Raw genomic sequence first — 26,579 nt, 5'->3', positions numbered from 1 at the left:
GATCTTGGTTTCATCTGTCCAAAGAATGTTCTTCCAGAACTGTGCTGGCTTTTTTAGATGTTTTTTATCAAAGTCCAGTCTAGCCTTTTTATTCTTGATGCTTATGAGTGGCTTGCACCGTGCAGTGAACCCTCTGTATTTACTTTCATGCAGTCTTCTCTTTATGGTAGATTTGGATATTAATACGCCGACCTCCTGCAGAGTGTTGGTCACTTGGTTGGCTGTTGTGAAGGGGTTTCTCTTCCCCATGGAGATTATTCTGCGATCATCCACCACTGTTGTCTTTCGTGGGCGCCCAGGTCTTTTTGCATTGAGTTCACCAGTGCTTTCTTTCTTTCTCAGGATGTACCAAACTGTAGATTTTGCCACTCCTAATATTGTAGCAATTTCTCGGATGGGTTTTTTCTGTTTTCGCAGCCTAAGGATGGCTTGTTTCACCTGCATGGAGAGCTCCTTTGACCGCATGTTTACTTCACAGCAAAACCTTCCAAATGCAAGCACCACAACTCAAATCAACTCCAGGCATTTTATCTGCTTAATTGAGAATGACATAACGAAGGGATTGCCCACACCTGTCCATGAAATAGCCTTGGAGTCACTTGTCCAATTACTTTTGGTCTCTTTAAAAACAGGGTGGCACATGTTAAGGAGCGTAAACTCCTAAACCCTTCATCCAGTTTTAATCTGGATACCCTCAAATGAAAGCTGAAAGTCTGAACTTCAACTGCATCTGAATTTTTTTGTTTAAAATTCATTGTGGTAATGTCTATAACCAAAATTAGAAAAATGTTGTCTCTGTCCAAATATATATATGGACCTAACTGTACAATGGAGCATCTTATGGGGGCCATAAACCATAATGGAGCAGCATACGGGGGCATATAGTATGGAGCATCTTATGGGGCCATAAACCATAATGGGGCATATAGTATGGAGCATCTTATGGGGCCATAAACCATAATGGAGCAGTGTACGGGGGCATATACTATGGAGCATCTTATGGGGGCCATAAACCTTTATGGAGCAGCGTATGGGGCATATGGATGGGAGCAGCACATGACAGAACGGGGGCGCAGGATGGGAGCAGCACATGACAGAACGGGGGCGCAGGATGGGAGCAGCACATGACAGAACGGGGGCGCAGGATGGGAGCAGCACATGACAGGATGGGGCGCAGGATGAGAGCAGCATATGTCAGAATGGAGGCGCAGGATGGGTGCAGCGCATGTCAGAATGGAGGCGCAGGATGGGTGCAGCGCATGTCAGAATGGGGGCGCAGGATGGGAGCAGCACATGACAGAACGGGGGCGCAGGATGGGAGCAGCACATGACAGAACGGGGGCGCAGGATGGGAGCAGTACATGTCAGAATGGAGGCGCAGGATGGGTGCAGCGCATGTCAGAATGGGGGCGCAGGATGGGTGCAGCACATGTCAGAATGGGGGCGCAGGATGGGAGCAGCACATGACAGAACGGGGGCGCAGGATGGCAGCAGCACATGACAGGATGGGGGCGCAGGATGAGAGCAGCAAATGACAGAATGGAGGCGCAGGGTGGGTGCAGCACATGTCAGAATGGGGGCGCAGGATGGGAGCAGCATATGTCAGAATGGGGGCGCAGGATGGGGACGCAGGATGGGTGCAGCACATGTCAGAATGGTGGCGCAGGATGGGTGCAGCACATGACAGGATGGGGACGCAGGATGGGTGCAGCACATGACAGGATGGGAGCAGCACATGACAGGATGGAGACCATATACCAATATAAATGCTCGCCACCCGGGCGTAGAACGGGTTCAATAGCTAGTTTACATATGTTTTCCTATGGTGTCACCCTGCAACAATTGAAAAGGTTTCAAAATCTGTTTGATTTTTAAATTTACAAGTAGCACGCATAGTACATCCAGATGCCTGTTAGCTCTCATAGACCATTAAATATTACAATTTGTCATTTAATACATTAATACGATAAGCATTTAAAGGGAACCTGACTTCTAATACATGCTGCTCAATCTGCAGGCAGCATATGTCGCATGCTGGCTTTATTACCGCTATAACTCTGGAACGCTGCAGCATTTCAGACAAAAAACATATTTTATTTATTATGCTCTGCTTATATTATGCTCTGCTTATATAGTGCGATCTTATTCCACAGCCCTTTACACACATTATCATCGCTGTCCCTGATGGGGCTCACCATCTAAATTCCCGATCAGTATGTTTTTGGAGTGTGGGCTGAAACCGGAGTACCCGGAGGAAACCCACGCAAACATGGGGAGAACATGCAGACTCCTTGCAGATATTTCCAGGATTTCAGCGCTGCAGTGCTAACCACTGAGCCTCTGTGCCCATACCTTTTTAAAATCCGCCGAGGATTGAGCCGCATTGGAGACTAGTCTGACAAGTGGATCCCAATGGCTTCTGTCCAGGATTCACTTGTTTGATTAGTCTCGTGAGGTTTCCTTATTTTTGTTTTAAAATGCTGCAGCTTTTCAGAGGAAGAGAACAGTTAGTTTAATACATGGTACCTGATCCATCAGCAAAAAAGGGGGGTCCGTGGCAATGCTGCTATTGCTAAAGTGAAAAGCAAAACAAACCACCCTCACCTGATGATGGTGCGCTTCCAAATTACTACTAATCCCTTCTATCACGCCATCACTTGACCCATCTGGAAGAGTGGGACAGGACAGTAGGACTGTGTTACGGTCAGGTCAGCAGCAAAGCTCTGCACTAACTGTCTCTCTCTGGGCTTCCTATACATAAAATAAACTAGTGGTCATACAGACTTCCGCTACATTCTTTAACTTGGTCTTGCTTGTTTTAAAAACTACCGTACATTGTGGCAGAAATTGTAAGACTTTTTATTATGCTGAAAACCTTCATGAACCGAATGGAAAGTATTCTGAAGGAATATAGCTGTACACGGCGTTGGAACAAATGAAGTTTTGAGAATCCTGATTTTAATGGCATTATTCCTCTTTGGGTGGTTAACGTCACATCCACATGTATTGTAATTTAGTCTGTGGCAGATTTGTTTCCCAAATCTAATCTGTCTCCGCTACATCCCACTGAATGGGGAGCAAATTGCAGGTGTGAAACTATATTTGGAAGAAGGCTGCCATGTTTTTTTGAACTTTGTTATCCCTTTTAATTAACATTAGAACAAATGTGATTGTTCTCATTTATTTATTTATTTATTTATTTTTTTTCTTTGCAGAATGTCCGTATAGATCCCAGCAGTGGCTTTGCTTATGAAATGTGGAGGGATCTCCCAGTGCCCTTCTTCTTTTCTATCTACTTTTTTGAAGTGATGAATCCTAAGGAAATTCTCTTGGGAGAGAAGCCAAGGGTTCAAGAACGTGGACCTTATGTTTATAGGTACAGAAGTTTTTTTTTTGTTTTTTTTTAAGAAGGATGTAATGAACGTACAATAGATCTATACACTAATCGGCAAAGATATATTACCAAACTTGCATCTGCCCAAGACATAACATTGCCTCTTATTTACAACTGCTATCTGGAGGGGAAAAAAAAAAAAAAAAAATATATATATATATATATATATATATATATACATACATACATACATACATACATACATACATACATACATACATACATACATACAGATATAGATATATTTTATTTTTTTTAAATATAAATTTCCCGACATTCGTGATCAGTATCAGTAATATTTAAGCAAGGCAGCTGGGAATACTTCAGATCTAGTCTGTATCCCTGCCCTGCACGCAGTATCTTTCAGTCTGTAGCTGGGTACAGTGGGCCTTTATGTGGAACTTGTAATAATATTGGCTGCTCTGATGTATCCGCAGCTTGTCCTGGTGTTAGTCAGGTCTGCTGGCCTTAATTAGCTTCATTCCAAGGGTAAGTACTTCACAGTACCAGCCTAGGAGGCTGGTAAGGGCTTCTCCCCTACAAGCCTAAATAGGCTTGAATACATGCTTTGAAAATTGATTAGGGGGGAACTAGTCCTATATCTGAGTATTTGGGTGGCTGACTATACGGTTTGGCCTCTGTGACCATCCGTTTGTACTGACATCCTTTGAGTGATGAGCTACCTCCACTCCCTCCCCACACGCATGAAGTTACCCTTTCTTAAGGAGTCATGTGGTTAGAAAGGAGGGGGGGATGACTACACTGCCTTAGAAGGTCAGTATGTACTGCCTCCTATGAGATCTGATGATGGACACAAGGAACAGCAGGGCTCGCATTACATCTAGCAGTAGAAGCCATTATTTATAGAATTTTTTTTTTTTTGTTCTTGATTGGTCAAAATCATGCTGCGGAAAAATATAAACATCAGGTAGCACTTTTGAACTTCATCTTTGCAAGGTGTGTGTCTCTATTTATTTGCGCTCTGAATTTTGGTAGGGTTCGGTAGCAGAGATAGTTGGGTTTATGTTGCAGAAGACATGTGGTGGAGAACTACACAATCCTACAATTGAAAGGAAACAATTGAATATTTTTGGGGGAATATATTGGTTGGTATATAGTGTTTAATCTGTCAGAAGAAATTGACCCATAGTGTCGAGTATTAAAGATAAGACTCCATAATGCAAGGGTCACATAAAAATTGATGGGTGAACAGGGCGTTCTAGGGGATATATAAGCTGGCTAATAAAGCCTAGTTATCTCTAATTCTGTTGACAACAGACCCCCCCCCCCCCCCCTCACAAAGAAGTGAACACAAAATGCACGTTGGGGCGCTGGGCTGCATCCATAGATGTAATTTGTCTGAGTTTTTCTCCTTTACCTACCTGCTGCTTATATGCTTTCACCACTTACCACTACTTGCTGCTTGTATGCTTGTACTGCAGATCATTACTTCGTGTCTAACTATTGTATTTTATTCACATTAAGCACTTTGCATTTTATCGTATCTGGGAAAATTGATAAGTCACATAATTGACAGAATGATCATGTAAACATTAACCCCTTATAGGGAGGTAAACTGCTATGTCCAGAGACTACTATGGGATTTACTTTAAGAATTGAGAGAACTCTGCTTTAATAGCCAGCTTATATCTCTCCTAGAACTCAGTGTTCACCCATTACGGTAATTTTTATGTGACTCTTACATTATGAAGTCTTATTATCATCTTCGTACCTGACGCTATTGGTCAATTTCCTCTGACAGAGTAAAGCCGCTATATTCCAACCATGTGGTAGGAGATAATTTTTTGTTTACACTTGTGTATGTAGTTATTTTTTGTATTTGGATTTTTTATATTCGTTTGTACTCTATGTTTAAAAGTATGTAAAGAAATGTTTTTTTTTTCCGGAATATATTTGGCATTTGATTCCTTTCATTTGTAGGATTGTTTATATTTTTGGGAGTGCCATGAATCTAGGCCAGTAATTTGTTCTTGGTGAACTAGTTGGCATGGGGTTACAGGTAAGAGCTAGTCAGTACAATGTGATCCTAATCTAACCATACCTGCAAATTCAGTCTTTAGGATGCATTTATTTTAGCATGCTGTTGGTGAGTACAGATATACATTTCATTGTGTAAAGGCTAATGTCTTTCTTTACAGTGAGCGCAAACAGAAGACCAACATAACCTTTCACGAAAATGGAACAGTGTCCTTTGTGGAACTGAGAACACTTCAGTTTAATCCTGAAAAATCTGTTGGAAGTGAAGACGAATATGTTGTGGTTCCAAATATTCTCGTTATGGTAACTTTTTTAATTCAGAGCTGTTAATTCAGTAAACTTTACACACTATAAACTTGTGACTATGAAGTATACTACAGTACACCCTTTGGGGTTTTGTGTGTATTCGGAGGGGGGTGGTGGTAAAAGAACCTTCTCCCCGCCCCAACCCCCTCCCCCCCCTTTTCTTATTGTATTTCTGTTAGAAGAGGCCTTTGAAGTGTTAACTGCACGTTGCATAATATTCAAGTATTGTAGACTTTATCAAGTCATGAATTTGAAAAAGCTATGGGGTCATCCTTTATTTACAGAATTTTTTTTATATATTTTTTTTTCTTCTGTAGGTATCTTCATTGATGACGAGAGATATGTCCTTTGCAATTAAGTTTATGCTCAACACTGCATTTGTAATATACAGCCAAGAGCCATTCATGAACCGTACTGTGAAGGAAATATTGTGGGGATATAGTGACCCGTTTCTGGATTTTATAAATACAATCATGCCTAATGCCTTGCCATTTAAAGGGAAATTTGGCTTGTTTGCAGATGTAAGAAAATGTTGTTGTGTGTTTTTATTTATTTTTGTTTGTTTGTTTTTCTTCTTCTATAAACTAGTGTATTCAAATTGGTCTGAGAGGTTCCTGTGACTAACGCGGACACAGCAGACTTCCTAATTACTGAACGAACTCTCTCCCCTCCTACCTGATGCTGATCTAAGTGATTATGGCAGGGAAGGAGGCTACTGAAACATCTTTCAGTTGTGCAAACTCTCTGAAAGACCTTCCACCTCATTGATCACATTACCTGAAAGATCCTTGAGTTGGCCACTTGTCTGGAAGGAACTACAAAATGTAATGTTGCAGTTTTGTGAATATATAATTGTACATGCGGCAGTATTGGTTATGTGTGCGCTACAGAGCCTATATGCTGTAAAGTTTCTCTGCAACATGTACCGTATATACTAGAGTATAAGCCGACCCTCTTAATTGTGCCACAAAAAAAATGGGAAAACTTAATGACTTGAGTATAAGCCTAGGGTGGGAAATGCAGCAGCTACTGGTAAATGTCAAAAGTAAAAATAGATACCAATAAAAGTAAAATTAATTTAGACATCAGTAGGTTAAGTGTTTTTGAATATCCATATTGAATCAGGAGCCCCATATAATGATCCCTAAAGTTTATGATGAGCCCCATAAGATGCTCCATATTAAAATATGCCCCATATAGTGCTGCACAAACCTTGATTATGGCCCTATAAAGACACTTGCCCCATATAGTGCTGAACAAACGTTATGGCCCCATAAGAGGCTCTATATAGACATTTGCCCCATATAATGCTGCACAAACGTTATGGCCCCATAAGATGCTCCATACAGACACTTGCCCCATTATAGTGCTGCACAAACTTTGTGGCTCCATAAGATGCTCTATACAGACACTTGCCCCATTTGCTGTTGCTGCGATTTAAAAAAAAAACAAAAAAAAGAAACACTCACCTCCTCCGTCGCTCAGGCCCTTGGCACTTTCAATATTCACCTGACTTCGTTCCGGCGCCGCTCCATCTTCAGCACTGACGTTCAGGCAGAGGGCGCGCACTAACTACGTCACCGTGCCCTCTAACCTGAGCATCACTGCTGAAGATAGAGCGGCGGCTGGAACGAGGAGCAGATGAATATCGCGCAGCGCAGCACTCCCCTCCCCGTTATACTCACCTGCTTCCCGGCGCTGCTGCTTCTTCCTCTATTGAGCGGTCACCGTTACCGCTCATTACAGTAATGAATATGCTGCTCCACCCTTATGGGAGGTGGAGCCGCATATTCATTACTCTAATGAGCGGTACCATGTGACCGCTCACTACAGGAAGAAGCTGCTGGCTCCGGGGAAAAGACGTGCAGGGACCGCGCCAGGAGTAGGTGAGTATAATTAGACAGCCCCAGCTTCCCCTCCCCTGCCCGACCCCTGGGTATGACTCGAGTATAAGCCGAGAGGAGGACTTTCAGCCCCCAAAAATGGGCTGAAAATCTCGGCTTATACTCGAGTATACAGTTGTATGAAAAAGTTTGGGCACCCCTATTAATCTTAAACTTAATGTTTTATCAAAATTGTTTTTTTTTGCAACAGCTATTTCAGTTTCATATATCTAATAACCGTTGGACACAGTAATGTTTCTGCCTTGAAATGAGGTTTAATTTACTAATAGAAAATGTGCAATCTGCATTCAAAGAAAATTTTACAGGTGCATAAGTATGGGCACCTCACCAGAAAAGTGACATTAATATTTAGTAGATCCTCCTTTTGCAAAAATAACAGCCTCTAGTCGCTTCCTGTAGCTTTTAATGAGTTCCTGGATGAAGGTATTTTTTGACCATTCCTCTTTACAAAACAATTCCAGTTCAGTTAAGTTTGATGGTCGCCGAGCATGGACAGCCCTCTTCAAATGATCCCACAGATGTTCAATGATATTCAGGTCTGGGGACTGGGATGGCCATTCCAGAACAGTGTAATTGTTCCTCTGAATGAATGCCTGAGTAGATTTGAAGCAGTGTTTTGGATCATTGTCTTGCTGAAAGATCCATCCCCTGCGTAACTTCAACTGTCACCGATTCATGAACATTGTCAAGAATCTGCTGATACTGAGAGGAATCCATGCATCCCTCAACTTTAACAAGATTCCCGTTGCTGGCATTGGCCACACAGCCCCAAAGCATGATGGAACCTCCACCAAATTTTACTGTGGGTAGCAAGTGTTTTTCTTGGAATGCTCTGTTTTTTTTGGCCGCCATGCATAACGCCTTTTTGTATGACCAAACAACTCAATCTTGGTTTCATCAGTCAACAGGACCTTCTTCCAAAAAGAAATTGGCTTCTCCAAATGTGCTTTTGCATACCTCAGCTGACTGTTTGTGGCGTTCTTGCAGAAACGGCTTCTTTCGCATCACTCTCCCATACAGCTTCTCCTTGTGCAAAGTGCATTGTATAGTTGACCGATGCACAGTGACACCATCTGCAGCAAGTTGATGCTGCAGTTCTCTGGAGGTGGTCTGAGGATTGTCCTTGACTGATCTCACCATTCTTCTTCTCTGCCTTTCTGATGGTTTTCTTGGCCTGCCACTTCTGGCCTTAACAAGAACTGTACCTGTGTTCTTCCATTTGCTTACTATGTTCCTCACAGTGGAAATTAACAGGTTAAATCTCTGAGACCGCTTTTTGTATCCTTCCCCTGAACAACTATGTTGAATAATCTTTCAGATCATTAGACAGTTGTTTTGAGGAGCCCATGATGCCACTCTTCAGAGGAGATTCAAACAGGAGAACAACTTGCAAGTGGCCACTTTAAGTAGCTTTTCTCATGATTGCATACACCTGGCTATGAAGTTCAAAGCTCAATGAGGTTAGAAAACAAAAAAAGTGCTTTAGTAAGTCAGTAAGGGTATGTGTCCACGTTCAGGCTTGCTTCAGGATTTGGTCAGGATTTTATGCAGGTAAAATCCTGACCAAATCTGCACCTGAGGTCACTGGCAGGTCACCTGCGCTGTCCTTGCGTGTTTTGCTCATTGTAACATGCTGCGTTCTGAAAAAACGGGCCACATGTGCTTTTTTGCGGCTATGCCGCATGCATTTTTTCTTGCATAGTGGAGACGGGATTTCATTAAATCCCCTCCACTATGCTGTAACATCTGGACGCTGTGTTTTTGACGCTGTGGCAAAACGCAGCGTCAAAAACGCAGCAATTCCTGAACGTGGAAACATACCCTAAAAAGTAGGTAGGAGTATTTAAAACAAGAAGATAAGGGTGCCCATACTTATGCACCTGTCAAATTTTGTTTGAATGCAGATTGCACATTTTCTGTTAGTACAATAAACCTCATTTCAAGGCAGAAACGTTACTGTGTCCAACAGTTATTAGATACATGAAACTGAAATAGCTGTTGCAAAAAAACAATTTTTATAAAACATTAAGCTTAAGATTAATAGGGGTGCCCAAACATTATGCACCTCTAAACGCCCAACTATATTAGTCAAAGGTTTTTTGTCTGTCCTGGAAATCCCGCGTCTGATTGGTCGAGGCCTGGCGGCCTCGACCAATCAGCGACGATGATGTCATAAAGGACGTAGAAATCCCACGTTTCTGATTCAGCGACGGGCACCGTATAGACGTAGATGTCATAATGGTTGCCTCGACCAATCAGCGACGGGCACAATCTGCTGCGAATTCTGGAATTATCATTGTAAATATATAAATTTTTTATTTTTTTTTGTTCTCCCTCTTCTAGTTCAATAACTCGGACACTGGGGTTTTTACAGTTAACACTGGGGAAGAAGATATCAGCAAAGTCCAAATGGTGGATACGTGGAATGGACTCAAAGAGGTAATGCAGTATGTTCTAATCTGTACTGCACATACTATGGCATTATCAGTTTTTCATATTGTGCGGCATCGTGTAGCGCTTTTCATTTGCATCGCCGCAGTCCCAAATGATTTTCAATCTAACTTCCTTTTATGTGCACAGTAAAATATATTGTAAGTTGTTTAAATCCAATATCTAGTAGCATCCAATCCTGTTTTTAAACGTTCTTGCTTTTGTGATCTTACATCAATGTTTACATGATTGTGTGATTTTTAGGTTGCCTACTGGCATTCTGAACAGGCAAATATGATCAATGGAACTGCGGGTCAGATGTGGCCCCCATTTCGGACCCCTTCCCAACCATTAGAATTTTACAGTCCAGATGCTTGTCGGTGAGTGTGGCTTGTATATAGAGGGAAATGCTCTGCAGCTTCTTCTGTATTTTTCACTTGATGGTGTAGTTCTGAGAATGAGGACATCTGGCCTTGAGGTGGCTAGTGTATTAACTGCGACCTCTAAATAGACATCTCAATGTTGCTGTGAAGGCTCTTTTTGTGCGTAAAGTGCGAAAGTATTGAGAACACTTTCAAAAGTGGAAGATTTGAGTTGTGACAATCTTTAGTGCTTAATAAAAGGCCACAAAATGAATTTAAAAAAATTTTTTTTTTCAGTGTTTGTGTTAATCAACTAACATTAGTAGGGTTGAGCGACCTTTACTTTTATAGGGTCGGGTTTCACGAAACCCGACTTTTTCAAAAATCGGTCGAGTGAAATCAGCCGATCCTATAAAAAAGTCGGGGTCGGCCAAAACTCGAAACCCAATGCAGTGCATTGGGTTTCCAATGGTTCCCAGGGTCTGAAGGAGCGGAAACTCTCCTTCAGGCCCTGGGATCCATATTTAAGTGTAAAATAAAGAATTAAAATAAAAAATATCGCTATACTTACCCTCTGACGCGCCCTGGTACTAACCGGGAACCTTCCTTCCATCGAATCAGCGCTTCCAGGACCTTGCGGTGACGTCGCGGCTTGTGATTGGTCGCGCGGCCGCCCATGTGACCGCTCGCGCGACCAATCACAAGCCGCGACGTCACCGCGACGTCATGCAAGGTCCTGCAAGCGCTGATTCTTAGGAAGGAAGGCTGCCGGAAAGAAGCAGGGCGCGTCCGAGGGGGAGTATATTCCTATTAGGTATATACTCCCCCTCGGACGCGCCCTGCTTCTTTCCGGCAGCCTTCCTTCCTAAGAATCAGCGCTTGCAGGACCTTGCGTGACGTCGCGGCTTGTGATTGGTCGCGCGAGCGGTCATATGGGCGGCCGCGCGACCAATCACAAGTTGCGACGTCACCGCAAGGTCCTGGAAGCGCTGATTCGAAGGAAGGAAGGTTCCCGGTTAGTACCAGGGCACATCAGAGGGTAAGTATAGCGATATTTTTTATTTTAATTCTTTATTTTACATTAAATATGGATTCCGATACCGATTTCCGATATTGCAAACATATCGGAAATCGGGATCGGAATTCCGATACCACATTCAGAAGATCGCCGACTTCATGGCCGACCCCACACAGGGGTCGGGTTTCATGAAACCCGACTTTGCCAAAAGTCGGCGACTTCTGAAAGTGGCCGACCCCGTTTCGCTCAACCCTAAACATTAGACTTAATGTTTCCCAGAAGTGGCTCCTAGACTGGAATATCAGATTTCACAACTTTCTGTCAAAATCTAGATTTGGGTTCACCAGCCTGTAACGTTCAGTGTCTTCATGGTTTGTCTGTGTTTCACATTGCTGCTGAAAGGGCAGACTGTTTAGTTGCATCAGCCGCTGAGACACGACGCTCGCTGTTGGCTGGATACGCAATTGTGAAAGCTGATTTCTGCGAGTAGTGGTTATGTTGTGCTGTAAGAGTTATTTATGAGCTGTAAACATTTTTTCAATATTTTGTATAAATAACAGATCCATGAAACTGGTGTACGAAAAAGAAGAATCCTTTCGAGGTATTCCGACCTATCGATACACTGCTCCGGACTATTTATTTGCAAATGGAACAGACTATCCACCAAATGAAGGGTTCTGCCCGTGTCTTGCATCTGGAGTGATGAACGTTAGTTCCTGTCGGTTTAGTATGTATACATCAATTTTTATTTTATTTTTTTGTTTTACTTGTTACAAATCATTGCTGATCACTTTTTCCTTTTAGCAGTTTGAAACCTCTGGAGTTTCTGACTCCAGTAATCTTTAAATGCAATTTCAGTAAAGCTCCAACTTCACATGAAGACATGCAAAGCTTGTTCGCTTTCAGGTTTTTTATGAAACTGCCTATAGAAACCCTGTAAAATTGCCACCGAATATCCTATTCCTGCTCTGGCTCTGCTGCTAGGGAAGATTATTCCTGTAGGTAGCCCCATATGTCAGCATGGGCAGTGCTTGCTGCTACACAACTTTCTGAAACTTAAAAATGTTATGAACTGGGTGACAGGTCGGCCTCCAGGCATAATCCACTAGATTAGAAACCGTTGCTGGACATCTGGACCTTGACAGCACACAAACCAGGTATCATCATCACTCCCCCACCCCTCAGAAAAAAGTTAATGTTTACCATGTCAGCACGCTCTTTTTGCATCGCTTTATTGTTACTCTAGTAATCATTTTTCCACTTGGGGCATGTGTGTGGCAGTAAGTAACTTTATTTTATTTTTATTTTTTTATAATTGTGTATGAGGATGGGTATATTTTCTTTTGAATATAACAATTGGCTTCCTTACTATATTGCTTATTTTCTCCCCTAGATGCTCCGCTCTTCATGTCGTTTCCCCATTTTTACAAGGCTGATCCAGGATTTTCAGACGCTGTGAGCGGTTTACATCCTAGTGAACAGTTGCACTCCATGTTCTTAGACCTTCATCCTGTAAGTGTGTTTGCCTAGAAATGTCATCATAATAGCCCAGTTCGTTTGGATAATAATAATAATAATAATTTTTATTTATATAGCGCCAACATATTCCGCAGCGCTTTACAAATTATAGAGGGGACTTGTACAGACAATAGACATTACAGCATAACAGAAATAGAGTTCAAAACAGATACCAGGAGGAATGAGGGCCCTGCTCGCAAGCTTACAAACTATGGGGAAAAGGGGAGACACGAGAGGTGGATGGTAACAAATGCTTTAGTTATTCGGACCAGCCATAATGTAAGGCTCAGGTGTTCATGTAAAGCTGCATGAACCAGTTAACTGCCTAAGTATGTAGCAGTACAGACACAGAGGGCTAACTGCATAAAGTGAATGAGAACATAATGCGAGGAACCTGTGGTTTTTTTTTTTTTTTTTTTTTATAATAGGCCACACAGGGATCGTTAGGTTAATGCATTGAGGCGGTAGGCCAGTCTGAACAAATGAGTTTTTAGGGCACACTTAAAACTGTGGGGATTAGGGATTAATCGTATTAACCTAGGTAGTGCATTCCACAGAATCGGCGCAGCACGTGTAAATTCTTGGAGACGGGAGTGGGAGGTTCTGATTATTGAGGATGCTAACCTGAGGTCATCAGCGGAGCGGAGGGCACGGGTAGGGTGGTAGACTGAGACCAGAGAGGAGATGTAGGGTGGTGCTGAGCCATGGAGAGCTTTGTGGATGAGGGTAGTAGTTTTGTACTGGATTCTGGAGTGGATGGGTAGCCAGTGTAATGACTGGCACAAGGTAGTGGCATCGGTGTAACGGTTGGTGAGGAATATGATCCTGGCTGCAGCATTCAGGACAGATTGGAGCGGGGAGAGTTTTGCAAGAGGGAGACCGATTAGTAGAGAGTTACAATAGTCCAGACGAGAATGAATAAGTGAAACAGTCAGTGTTTTTGCAGAGTCGAAATTAAGAAAAGGGCGAATTCTAGAAATGTTTTTGAGATGCAGGTAAGAAGAGCGAGCCAGTGATCGGATGTAGGGGGTGAATGAAAGGTCAGAATCAAGGATGACCCCAAGGCAGCGGGCATGTTGCTTTGGAGTAATGGTGGAACCGCACACGGAGATGGCAATGTCAGGCAAAGGTAGGTTAGTAGAGGGAGAGAACACGAGGAGTTCAGTTTTTGACAGGTTTAGTTTCAGATAGAGGGAGGACATGATGTTAGAGACAGCGGTAAGACAATCACTAGTGTTTTCTAATAAGGCAGGCGTGAGATCAGGAGAAGAAGTGTATAATGTTTGGATGAACCATCTCGAGAGAACATTCCCCCCATAAGAATACATGTCTACATCTGTCAGGCTGCCCAGTTTATACTAGATTGGTGGCCAATTCTACTTTGTTCATCAGATCCACCTGGCATTTATCTCGTGCATATGACCAGCTATCATCCTGCCTTATTTAAGCTAATGCTGTGCTGCAGCTTCATATGTTGCTTTCCAAGTTAAAGGAAACCTGACTTCTGATACATGCTGCCTGTTCTACAGGCAGCATGTACAGTATCAAACCCTGGTTGCATGATTTAAGCCAGCCAGGTAGGTTTTACTTTGGAAAGCTGTGGCATTTAAAAAAAAAAAAAAATTTAAAAGTCGCCAGGAGACTGGTGGTTTCCTATCAGATTACCCCCATCCCTGGAGTGACAGGACTCTCCCCGTTCATGCACTGCATGCATGTGCGGAGAGGCAGCCAGGAACCCGTCTTTCCAACTATTCTCCTGTGCAGCTTGGTCCCTGTTGGCTTTTAAAGTATATTTTTCCTCTAAAATGCAGCTTTTTGGAGAAAATTCTACTTGGCTGAAGTTGTCTAGTCAACATCTGATACACACTATCCAGGGTTCAGGTAGTGTGTATCAGCTGTCAGGTTCCCTTTAATCTTTAACATTCACACACCATATAGTATAAAGTTATGGCTAAGACCTGCACAAAATGAGTAGAATGCACCTACTGCTAAACCAGGATGAGAAGACTAGAACAAATCCTTACATTAACATGCTGGATTTTATAATCCCTTCTTCCTGGAGACATTTGCTGTAAGCAGCTTGTGAGTTTAAGACTTTCTGTGGCAGGGAAGTGGTGTAATCTCCAGGCACCACATTATTCTGCTGTTCCTTTGAGGGCTGGTTATATTAGACAATAGAAACATTCTATTGAATGCAGTTTGGCATTGAGAACTGCAGCCTCTGTTGGCAAAGGGGATTCCATAGTAGTAAATAGGATCCATTCAGAACATCTGGAAATGCTCTCTGAGAACGCAGTGGCACAAGCAAAGTTTTCTAGGTGGAGTAAATCTCGTGGGACAACTGAGAGTCTCTGTGGCTCTGTCAAAGAACTGTTTCTTCTAATTCTGAATGGCGAGGCGGTCTGGGCGAAAATGTCGTAGGATGGGTTTGCATAAGGCATTGCTTTCGTTAATGGTTTCTTGGGCTGCAGTCAGCAGAGCATAGAGGTTTCAAACGGGGTTGAAAGAAGAAAATAAGATTCTTGGAATGTTTAATAGTCCACTTAAGAGCTTGTTCAAAGGCTGTTTTTTTTTTTTTTTTCCCCCTGCCAAAGAAATGCGTTTTACAATAAATACCATTCAAATACTTGCATTTTCAGTGTCGAAAGTGCATGTTTTACGCAGTGATTTTGCTGCTGATAATGCTCAATGTGTCTAAATATCCAAACAGGTTAATCCTGATTAACCTTTATTTTAACCCCTTCATGACCCAGCCTATTTTGACCTTAATCAAAGATAAAGCCGTGTGCACTACTACTAGTGGTGCCCAGGTAGGTTCCCACACCATGTGATACTAAAAGAAAGAACCTGGCACTCAACTTAATGCTCGTGAGATTTTAATGGTAGTAGCCAAAAAACGTTTCGGTCCTATATCTGGACCTTCATCAGTTACGTACTATGATGAAAAAGTGAATGACTGTATTAATTTTTATTTTGACCTTAATGACCTGGCCGTTTTTTGCAATTCTGACCAGTGTCCCTTTATGAGGTAATAACTCAGGAACGCTTCAACGGATCCGAGCGATTCTGAGATTGTTTTTTTCGTGACATATTGGGCTTCATGTTAGTGGTAAATTTAGGTCGATAACTTTTGCGTTTATTTGTGAAAAAAATGGAAATTTGGCTAAAATTTTGAATTTTTATTCTGATAAGCGAGAGTTATGTGACAAAAAATAGTTAATAAATAACATAACCCACATATCTACTTTACATCAGCACTATTTTGGATACCAAATTTTTTTTTTGCTAGGAAGTTATAAGGGTTAAAATTTGACCAGCGATTTCTCATTTTTACAGAAAAATTTACAAAACCATTTTTTTAAGGGACCACCTCACATTTGAAGTCAGTTTGAGGGGTCTATATGGCTGAAAATGCCCAAAAGTGATACCATTCTCAAAACTGCACCCCTCAAGGTGCTCAAAACCACATTCAAGAAGTTTATTAACCCTTCAGGTGCTTCACAGCAGCAGAAGCAACATGGAAGGAAAAATGAACATTTAACTTTTTAGTCACAAAAATGATGTTTTAGCAACAATTTTTTTTCATTTACTATTTTTTTTTTTTTTATCACTGTGACGGGTTTTATCACATTGATCAAAATGTACCTGGAACGAATCTGCCAGCCGGCAGATTCGGCGGGCGCACTGTGTATGCGCCCGCCATTTTGGAAGTTGGCGGCGCCCATGGAGAAGGACGGACGGACATCGGGAGGCTCGGTAAGTATGAGGAGGTGGATCGGAGCACGGGGGGGTGTGGGGGGGGGTTTATGGGTGGTGGTGGTATCGGAGCACGGGGGGAGCGGGCAGGAGGAGGGGGGTGGTATCGGAGCACGGGGGAGCGGGCAGGAGGATGGGGGAGAGCGGACAGGAGGATGGAGGGGAGCGGACCATAGAACGGAGAACTGGGGAGGAGATCAGTGGCGGTGTGGGGGGGGGGGGGGGGGGAACAGATCAGTGTTTCCAGCCATGGCCGATATTGCAGCATCAGCCATGGCTGGATTGTAATATTTCACCACTTTTCATGGGTGAAATATTACAAATTGCTCTGATTGGCTGTTGCACTTTCAACAGCCAATCAGAGCGATCGTAGTCACGTGGGGGCAAAGCCACCCCCTCTAGGCTAAAGTACCACTCCCCCTGACCCTGCAGATCGGGTGAAATTAGAGTTAACCCTTTCACCCAATCTTCAGGGACGCGATCATTCTGTGACACAGCATATGCGTCACAGGTCGGATTGGCACAGACTTTCATGACGCATATGCTGTCACAGGTCGGGAAGGGGTTAATACTTGCCAGACTTGCATAGCATAGCTTATAAAGAAGTTCTAAAATAAATCCTGCTGCTCCTTGTACTATACAGTGATGGCATAACTTCTACAGAGTGTCAACTGTGTGTGACAAGTACATCCAGTTGTAGGTTCAGTGACTTGGTGTACACGAGCGGTGATCCCTGTGATTGACTGCAGTCGTCCCTTGCTGTAGTGCTTGACGCTTCCACTTCAGGCATGTCCTCAAAGTCAAGAGATGGAGGCAGCGATTAGTAAAACTGATTTTGCTTTAAAGCATAGGGTTTATTTTATTTTTTAAAAGCACTGAGGAGGTGCCACTGATCTCTAAACTAAGTTTTCTGAACCTAGTACTAAACTCACCAGCTACCATCTTCAGCTCTTCTTGGCGCTGCTCTGGTCCCAATCTGCCATCTTGTGACTGCACCTTCTGACTGATCAGAAGTTAGAGGTAACAATCACAATTTCTCAATAGAAATCTCAATAGAAATCAAATTGCCTTGGTCTGACTCTCATAGAGATGCATTGATAAGTGACTTCTCGCTTGCCCTGCAAACACTGGAACACAGAAGAGAACCAGAGTTGTGCAGATGACAGAAGACGTTAACTGGTAAATATGTAACTAGGGGCAGGGAACTTTGGTTAGTGGCACCACTCTAACGGTTAAATAAAACCTGCTGAAGTGGTATTTTATTCCTGGAAAATCCATTTATTTTCCAGTTTTGTCCAGCTTAAACTCCAAGAATAAGTTATCTGCATGTGAAGATATATAATTTTACACATGCCATGTAATATTGTAGCACACAAGGAATATTTACCTCTGTTTTTCCTTGTTGTGTTCCCTAAATGAATAGTCTGGAAAAAAACTCTGGTCCTGGTAATTCTGCCGAATTGCTGATGCTCTTTCGGCATCTATTTTGTGTTGGGTAAGATTAAATTGTATTTATCAACTTGATTTATTTTGAAACGTAAACCGATGTGATATCTTTAAGTAAATGACCAAATGTCTAAACCTGCAAACGGAATACTTTCCAAGTCCTATATATAACAAAGTCTGAGCAGGCATTTGCGTGTTTTAAGAATCTTCTATTCCATAGTACAAGGATTTCATAATGTTGAAACATGAGAAGTCATTTAGATAAGAGGCGCATAAAGCCATAAATTCATTAGGCTTTGCTATCATATAGTGATAAATGGCTAACCTAGACTATATACATGTTTTGCTAATCTGTGTCAAATATAACCTTCTGTTTTTATTTGTTCATGTTTTTTCTGGCTTTTACTATGCCATTAAACTTTGGTACTGCACGTAATGCGTAAATCATAGTGCATTATAAAAGTCTAAGATTTGAAAATTAATTTGCAATAAAGAAATTTCTTCTATTTAGTATAGAATCGCGCTATGCCTTTTTTTTTTTTTTTAAATTAAAATAAGGAATCTACACTTTCACCCTTGCTAAAGTGGATGTGGAATTGAGCTGGAGTGAGAGGCTTCAGATCTACACTGTGCACAATTAGCAATTTGTATTTTTTGATTCATTTTATTATTGAACAACTACATTGCTGTTGATCAATTTAAAGGTAAATAAACCTGAATATTTAAAAATGTAAAAGTGAGGAGTTGTCTCTTAGGAGGGCAGCGATTAGTGTGCATAATTATTATGCAACTAAATGAAAGATGTAAATTTTTCTCCATTTTAACATGAGCATAATCAAACAACTCAATTTTCAAAAATGTTTGACATTTAAAAAGAATATCTGTGACCAATATACCCCCTCCCCGCTTTCTTTTTCTCTTGCCATAATGGTCATGAATGGAAGACTTATGACCATTATGGGGAGTCTGTAAGTTTCTTAGTCATTAGGTTATCTTGAGAGAACCAACCACAGCCTCCCAGACTCTGTTCAGACTTGTACATTTTTCCGTCACTGTAAATCTTCTATTTTAGAAGGACTGTCAAGTTCTCAATAGGGTTTAGGTCAGATGAGGAAGGGGCAATGTCGTCGTCATCTTTTAAGGCCTTTACTTGCAGCCAAGCAAATATCCTCATGGTTTTCTTGAAAGAAGCAGACTTTTCCTGCTTGTATAGGGGGTCTTCTAAAAATTATCAGTTGGTTTGAGCTGATTTTGTGTCCATTTTCATCCTAAAAAGTTCACACTGGCCCACTTTTATTAACAGCCCATAGCAGTCCTCCACCTTGCTGGCATCATCCATCTGGTCTGTCGAGTCACTGGCCTCATCAGGCCATAAATCCTTTGTGCCAAGAAATATCTGAAGACACATTTTTCAGTCTTAATGTTTCTTCTGTGTCTTGTACAGTGGTGGTCTGGTTTGTCTTCCTTACCTCGGCAATGTCTCTGAGCACTGATCACCTTGTACTTCTGGGCTCTCCAGGAAGGCTGCAATTTTGGAATATGACCGCACTGGAGGATAATCCTAGTCACTTTACATTTTTATACTTCCCAAACCTTCATCAGTTAATGTGCATCTTTTTTTAGTTACCGTATATACTCGAGTATAAATCGACCCCCCCCCTCCTAATTTTGCCACAAAAAACTGGGAAAACTTAATGACTCGAGCCTAGGGTGGGAAATGGAGCAGCCACTGGTAAATTTCAAAAATAAAAATAGATACCAATAAAAGTAAAATTAATTGAGACATCAGTAGGTTAAGTGTTTTTGAATATCCATATTGAATCAGGAGCCCCATATAATGATCCCTAAAGTTTATGATGAGCCCCATAAGATGCTCCATATTAAAAAATGCCCCATATAATGCTGCACAAAGGTTAATAATGGCCCCATAAGATGCTCCATAGATTATGCCCCATAAGATGCATAAAAGGGTGCCTTCTCCAAACTGCCATTTTTTAGATCTCTCCACAGGTGTTCTATGGGATTCAGGTCTGGACTCATTGCTGGCCACCTTAGAAGTTTCCAGTGCTTTCTCTCAAACCATTTTCTAGTGAAGACTACCAACAAATTTTTCAGCATAATGCAGGGCCCTGTGTGAGAAAGCTGGGTCTCCCTCAGAGGTCATGTGTCTTCCAGCAGGATAATGACCCAAAACACACTTCAAAAAGCACTAGAAATGGTTTGAGAGAAAGCACTGGATACTTCTAAGGTGGCCAGACCTGAATCCCATAGAACACCTGTGGAGAGATCTAAAAATGGCAGTTTTGAGAAGGCACCCTTCAAATATCAGGGACCTGGAGCAGTTTGCCAAAGAAGAATGGTCTAAAATTCCAGCAGAACATTGTAAGAAACTCATTGATGGTTACCGGAAGCGGTTGGTTGCAGTTATTTTGGCTAAAGGTTGTGCAACCAAGTATTAGGCTGAAAGTGCCAATACTTTTGTCTGGCCCATTTTTGGAGTTTTGTGTGAAATGATCAATGTTTTGCTTCATTCTCTTTTGTGTTTTTTCATTTAAGACAAATTAAATGAAGATAATACCACATTTGTGTTTGCAAACATTTTCAGGAAGAAAATGAGTATTATCTGACAGAATTGCAGGGGTGTCAATACTTTTTGGCCATGACTGTATGCCCCATACAATGCTGTATAAAGGTTTATGGCCCAATAGAATGCTCCATAGATTATGCCCCATAGAATGCTCCATAGATTATGCCCCATAGAATGCTCCATAGATTATGCCCCATAAGATGCTTCATAGACTATGCCCCATATGCTGTTGCTGCGATTAAAAAAAAAAAAATCACATACTCCCCTCTCGTCTGAGGCCCCCGGCACTTGCGATATTCACCTTCCCCATTCCACCGCTGCACTCTGTCTTCTGGCTTTCTGACTGTTCAGGCAGAGGGAGGCACGCACTAACTACGTCATCGCGCCCTCTGACCTAAGCAGTCACAGGCAGAGGACGCGGAAGAGTGAGAGGCGCCCGGCGGTGGAAGGGGGTCAGGTGAATATCTCGCAATGCTCACCCTCCCCGTTATTCTCTCCTGCTCCCGGCGCGGTCCCTGGCAGCTTCTCACTGTCAGATGATCTCTGGGAGACTGCAGCTTCTTCCTGTGTTCAGCGGTCATGTACCACTCATTAAAGTAATGAATATGCATCCATATTCATTACTTTAATGAGCGGTACCACGTGACCGCTGAACACAGCAAGAAGCTGCCGACTCCCGTTGAGCATCGTACATGCAGGGACCGCGCCAAGAGCAGGTGAGTATGTGACAGCCGCTGCTCCTCATCCCCCGCCGACCACCTGGGACAACGACTCGAGTATAAGCCGAGAGGGGCACTTTCAGCCTAAAAAAATGGGCTGAAAATCTCAGCTTATACTCGAGTATATGCGGTATTTATTTATTTATTTTTTTTGTCTTGTCTCAATTTACATGAGGGAAACGCTGCCCTTTAGAATTCTGCACACCTTGATAAAGGGTGTTGCATGCTCAGGCCTCACCCCCTCATTACACAAATACACATCATCTGACATTTTTGTTATCCAATAAGCATTCAGGTTTATACAGCTTTGAGTAGGAAAATATATGTATAAAATATTATGGTCAAAATGCACACTCGCTTACCCAGTTGAACAGTGCATAGCCTCAATCAAACGCTGATTTCTCATTAACTGAAGAACAGATTTGCCATGTAAGGGCATGTGCACATGTTGTGGATTTGGCCCTGCGGATCCACAGCAGTTTTCCATGCGTTGTACAGTACCATGTAAACCTATAGAAAACAAAGTCCGCTGTGCATATGCTGTGGAAAATTCCGTGCGGAAACACCTATTCCATAGTAGGAATCTGCAGGTGTAAAAACACAGGTAAAATCCGCAAGGAATCTGCACGTAAAACGCAGGGCGTTTTACCTGCGGATTCTGCAGAAATCCGCAATGGAATCCACAGCGTGTGCACATACCCTAATGGTAGTATTGCTGAACCTGTTCTTGAAAGGGTTATGTGCGCATATAAATAGTTTGAAATACTGCTGGCTGATTCCCTTAAAGGGAACCTGTCACCCCCAAAATCGATGGTGAGGTAAGCTCACCGACATCAGGGGCTTATCTACAGCATTCTGTAATGCTGTAGATAAGCCCCCGATGTATCCTGAAAGAGGAGAAAAAGAGGTTAGATTCTACTCACCCAGGGGCGGTCCCGCTGCATTCTGGTCAAATGGGTGTCTCAGGTCCGCTCCGGCGCCTCCTATCTTCATTCCTTGACGTCCTCTTCTGGTCTTCACACCGCGGCTCTGGCGCAGGCGTACTTTGTCTGCCCTCAACAGGGCAGAGCAAAGAACCGCAGTGCGCAGGTGCCAGGCCTCTCTGACCTTTCCGGCGCCTGCGCACTGCAGTACTTTGCTCTGCCCTCAACAGTGCTAATGTAACATGATATCTGGTATCAGATTTTCTGAAGCCTTGCTGCCATACTTGACTGTGTGCTGAGATAGTTACCATGAGCTCTCCATGTATGGAGATATGGAGAACCTAGGGAATTACCGTAACTACTCCGATCTGTTGCCTTTTTTAGATGAAGTGGAGATGTTGTTTCCTAAGGGCATGAAGTGGTTACAGGTTGATTTACATTTGTATAATTTTAAAGCAATTATACAGCTAGTTTCCGACTGGTTAATACAGCACTATCCCAATGCCATGTGTGCAGTCTTTTTTTTTTTCACATTGGCAGTTGTGTCCTCAGCGTCTTGTCCGTGACCACATGCAAAAATGCTTGCCAACGCAGCGTTTTTTATCCGCATCAGCTTACGCATGACTGCAAAAAAAAGCTGCGTTTGCACTTTTTATGATCATGCGTTTGATATTTCAAGGAGGGAGTGTCTCAGTGGGCGTGTCTAAATCAGTTCCTTGACATGCGCAGTCCGAAGTGCGCAAGCACATTGAATGCATGCATATGCAAAGACATGCGTACGCATGCATTCCCATAGACAGTAATGCGTTTTGTTTTTTTAATGCACCCATCCGCATGCCTGTGCATATTTGAAGGAAACTTAATGCGTCAAAAATTGCAACATGGTGCGTTTGCCTCACACCGCAAAAAGACGCATGTGTAAGCAAACGCATGAACCTGCGTCCACAATGTAAAAGATATGAAATCAAGACGTATGTGTCAAACGCTGCGGACACAACCGCAAATGTAAAACCGGCCTAGGAAATATGGGGTTTCACCTCTGCAGTCCTACCACCAGAGTGCACTTCCAGGCATATCTAAATTGATATCCACGTGCTGAATATGGCATGTAGTCATACCATACCTGTGTGAAGGGGGACACTAGTGCTTTGCTGTCAAATTTTTGAAGTTCCTATTGAGTAAACTTCAAAGTAGGTGAAAAACTGGCCTCTTTACAGTATGTGAAAATAGCAGCTTCAGAAGGACACTGGCCAATCTACTCCAAAGTCTTTAAGCCTTTTTCTATGTCCCCCTTCCATAATGAAGATGTGATTTGCTGATCTACAATAAACTGCACCTACATCTGACTTGGTAAGTAAATTGGAAAGTCTGTCTCCAATAGCCAGTAGCGTGATGGGACTCTAAAGCTTTTGAGACTTGCAGGAATCTGAATGAAATGTACTGCGGTAGAAGCATAATTCCCATATACAGCATTATAGACCTGCCTGATTGTAACCAGCAGGCCTTAGTGACAACGCGTTGCCTTTAAAGGGGATTTCCCACGAACAAAAGTTCATTTTAATAAATAGATCTTGGAATAGTCATTTCCACAATTGGATGTGTTTTAAATAAAATGTTCCTGTGCTGCGAGAATCTTTTATAAATGTTCCCCTGCTGTGTACTGTGTAATGGCTGTGTCTGTGTACAGGAACATGGTCTGATCATAGCACAGCTCCTGGGTAGAAGAGGAAGCGGAATAGTATACAGACATTACAGCATGGGGATGATCTGTTTGTTGTACCACACAAATGTGGTAACTGTCTGAAATCTTTGTATGGCCATATAGCGTAGATATATGGACTAACAGAATTACTCAACAAATGTGGCTCTCTGCATCCAGCAGTGTGAAGTAAGGACTGATCAAAGTAGGGACATGCAGTGCCTTTACTTTCCATAAAAAAGAAAAAAACATCTATGTCATCTTTTTCATGTCAGTGCAGTCACAATAAATTTCTCTGGGGTTGTAAATGATAAGTGCTGATGGTAATCAGTGAGAGCTATTTTGTCTTGCTGTAATTACTCATATTCACCTGTACTTTATCAGCTGCTGATACCTGCTCAGGTTAGGATATTTCCCAAGTATGTAAACCACCCATCAAGTCTAGAGCTTCATGGTGGTTTATCGGTTTCCTAATTGCTAAGTCAGTTGGGCAAACTTGCTAAATAAGCCTCCAAATGGGAAATTGTGACAGTACTTCTGTAGAATTCGCAATGGATTCTTGTTGCTTTGGCTCCCTCTGCAGGCACTTAAGGGGTTCTACAGGTCACATCCCATTAAAAAAAAATAAGGAAATGACTAATGATGCTTCAAGACACATGTATCTTTTATAACTGTAAGTCTTTGCATTGAAATCTCCCCATTGCTTGTTCATATAGGTGTTCTGAACAGTCGGGGTATATTTAGGGTAACCTAGAGTAAACATTGAGCAAATCCATCTCCACACCACCCCCATATTCCTAGGTGTGTATTTATGCGGGAGACTAAGACTTTAGATTCAAAGAGAAATTTGGATCTTCTGTCATTAAGTGCAGTCTTTATCATGCTCTCTCAGTTCACTGTCCAAACGTAGACATGTCTAAAAAAAAAAAAAAAAAAATATGTATACCATATATACTCGAGTATAAGCTGAGATTTTCAGCCCATACTAGTCATTGTCCCAGGGGTCGGTGGGGGAGGGGGAGTGGCGGCTGTCAAATCATACCTGCTCCCAGCGCGTCTCTGCATGTTCCTACTACTTCGGCGCCCGCAGCTTCTTCCTGTGTTCAATGGTCATGTGGTACCGCGCATTAGAGTAATGAATATGGAAGCATATTTATTACTTTAATGAGCAGTACGAAGTGACAGCTGAACACAGGAAGAAGCTGCGGGTGCTGAAGATCACCGGTCAGTGAGAAGCTGCCAGAGACTGCGCCGGGAGCAGGTGAGTATAATGGGGACTGGAGGGTGAGTATTGTGCAATATTCACCTTTCCACGTTCCACCACTGGGCGCCGCTGTGTCTTCTGCGTCCTCTGTCTGTGACATTCAGGTCAGAGGGTGCAATGACGCGATTAGTGTGAGTGCCGCCCTCTGCCTGCGGAGGACGTGGAAGACACAGCGGCACCCAGCGGTGGAACGCGGACAGGTGAATATTGCAAGTGCCGGGGGCCTGCTCAGGACAAGAGGTGAGTATGTTTTTTTTTTTATTTGTTTTTTTTTGTCGCAGCAGTCGGCTATGGAGCACCTTATGGGGCCTTAATCAACCTGTGCAGCATTATATGTGGCATATTTTCTATGAAGCATCTTATGGGGCCATCATGAACTTTATGGAGCATTATATGGGGTTCCTGATTCAATATGGATATTCAAAAACACTTAACCTACTGACGTCTCAATTAATTTTACTTTTTATTGGTGTCTATTTTTATTTTTGACGTTTACCGGTAGCTGCTGCATTTTCCACCCTAGGCTTATACTCGCGTCATTAAGTTTTCCCAGTTTTTTGTGGCAAAGTTATGGGTCCCGGCTTATACTCGGGTCGGCTTATACTCTAATATGGTATGTATTTATATTTGCTGTGGTCCGTTTGTGCTTTACTTATCTGAATCTGGTTCTTTTGTACCATATATAATTTTATTTATAATGGTTCTTCTACATTCGGTGCAGCTATGCAGTATAACTGAGGGGGCAATTGCAGAAAAATCTAAAAAATTCAAAATTGACCTTTTTCATATACAGCAGACATATTATTCATTAATTTTTATATAATGAACCTTCAAAAATATTCAATGTCTGGTTTACTAAAGTAAATGTTAATAGATGGTTATGGCAGCTGGCACATCTTCATAAGAAATTAAGGCTGGTGTTTATGAAATGGTCTACTCTATTCAGTTGTCATAATGAATGTATTCTGTAAAATAGAATGAGTCCATTGATTTTGTTAATCAACCTACAAACTGGCTCATGCTGGCTTAGTTTTCTGGACAAAACCCAGGCCCTTAAGATAATCTCATTTCTGTTACATGAAAACATTTTCGGGGAACTTGTTCAGCATGTTCTTGTAGGGAATTATCTGTAACCTCCTCACTGTCAGGCAGGATATGGAGAGACTGATTGTAATCCTGTAAGCCTATATATGTACTACTGATAAAATGGTGCCAAATCATCAATGTCACATAGTTATTCTTTAATTGTTCTAGT

General features: G+C 42.3%; 1 protein-coding gene across 3 annotated transcripts in view; it reads left to right on the top strand.

Moving 5' to 3' along the window:
- SCARB1 (scavenger receptor class B member 1) overlaps positions 1 to 26,579 on the top strand; it is a 151,662-nt gene that overhangs the window by 91,557 nt on the left and 33,526 nt on the right. For all 3 annotated transcript variants that reach the window (XM_069756023.1, XM_069756024.1, XM_069756025.1), the window contains exons 2-8: positions 3,216 to 3,376; positions 5,554 to 5,695; positions 6,016 to 6,219; positions 9,946 to 10,041; positions 10,297 to 10,412; positions 11,973 to 12,139; positions 12,806 to 12,924. In XM_069756023.1, the coding sequence (XP_069612124.1) occupies positions 3,216 to 3,376; positions 5,554 to 5,695; positions 6,016 to 6,219; positions 9,946 to 10,041; positions 10,297 to 10,412; positions 11,973 to 12,139; positions 12,806 to 12,924 (1,005 nt within the window). The remainder of the gene's footprint in view (positions 1 to 3,215; positions 3,377 to 5,553; positions 5,696 to 6,015; positions 6,220 to 9,945; positions 10,042 to 10,296; positions 10,413 to 11,972; positions 12,140 to 12,805; positions 12,925 to 26,579) is intronic.

This window comes from Ranitomeya imitator, chromosome 1 (genome assembly GCF_032444005.1).
Source record: "Ranitomeya imitator isolate aRanImi1 chromosome 1, aRanImi1.pri, whole genome shotgun sequence".
In the NCBI taxonomy this organism is placed as follows: Eukaryota; Metazoa; Chordata; class Amphibia; order Anura; family Dendrobatidae; genus Ranitomeya; species Ranitomeya imitator.
This window is presented reverse-complemented; position numbering and strand designations above follow the sequence as displayed.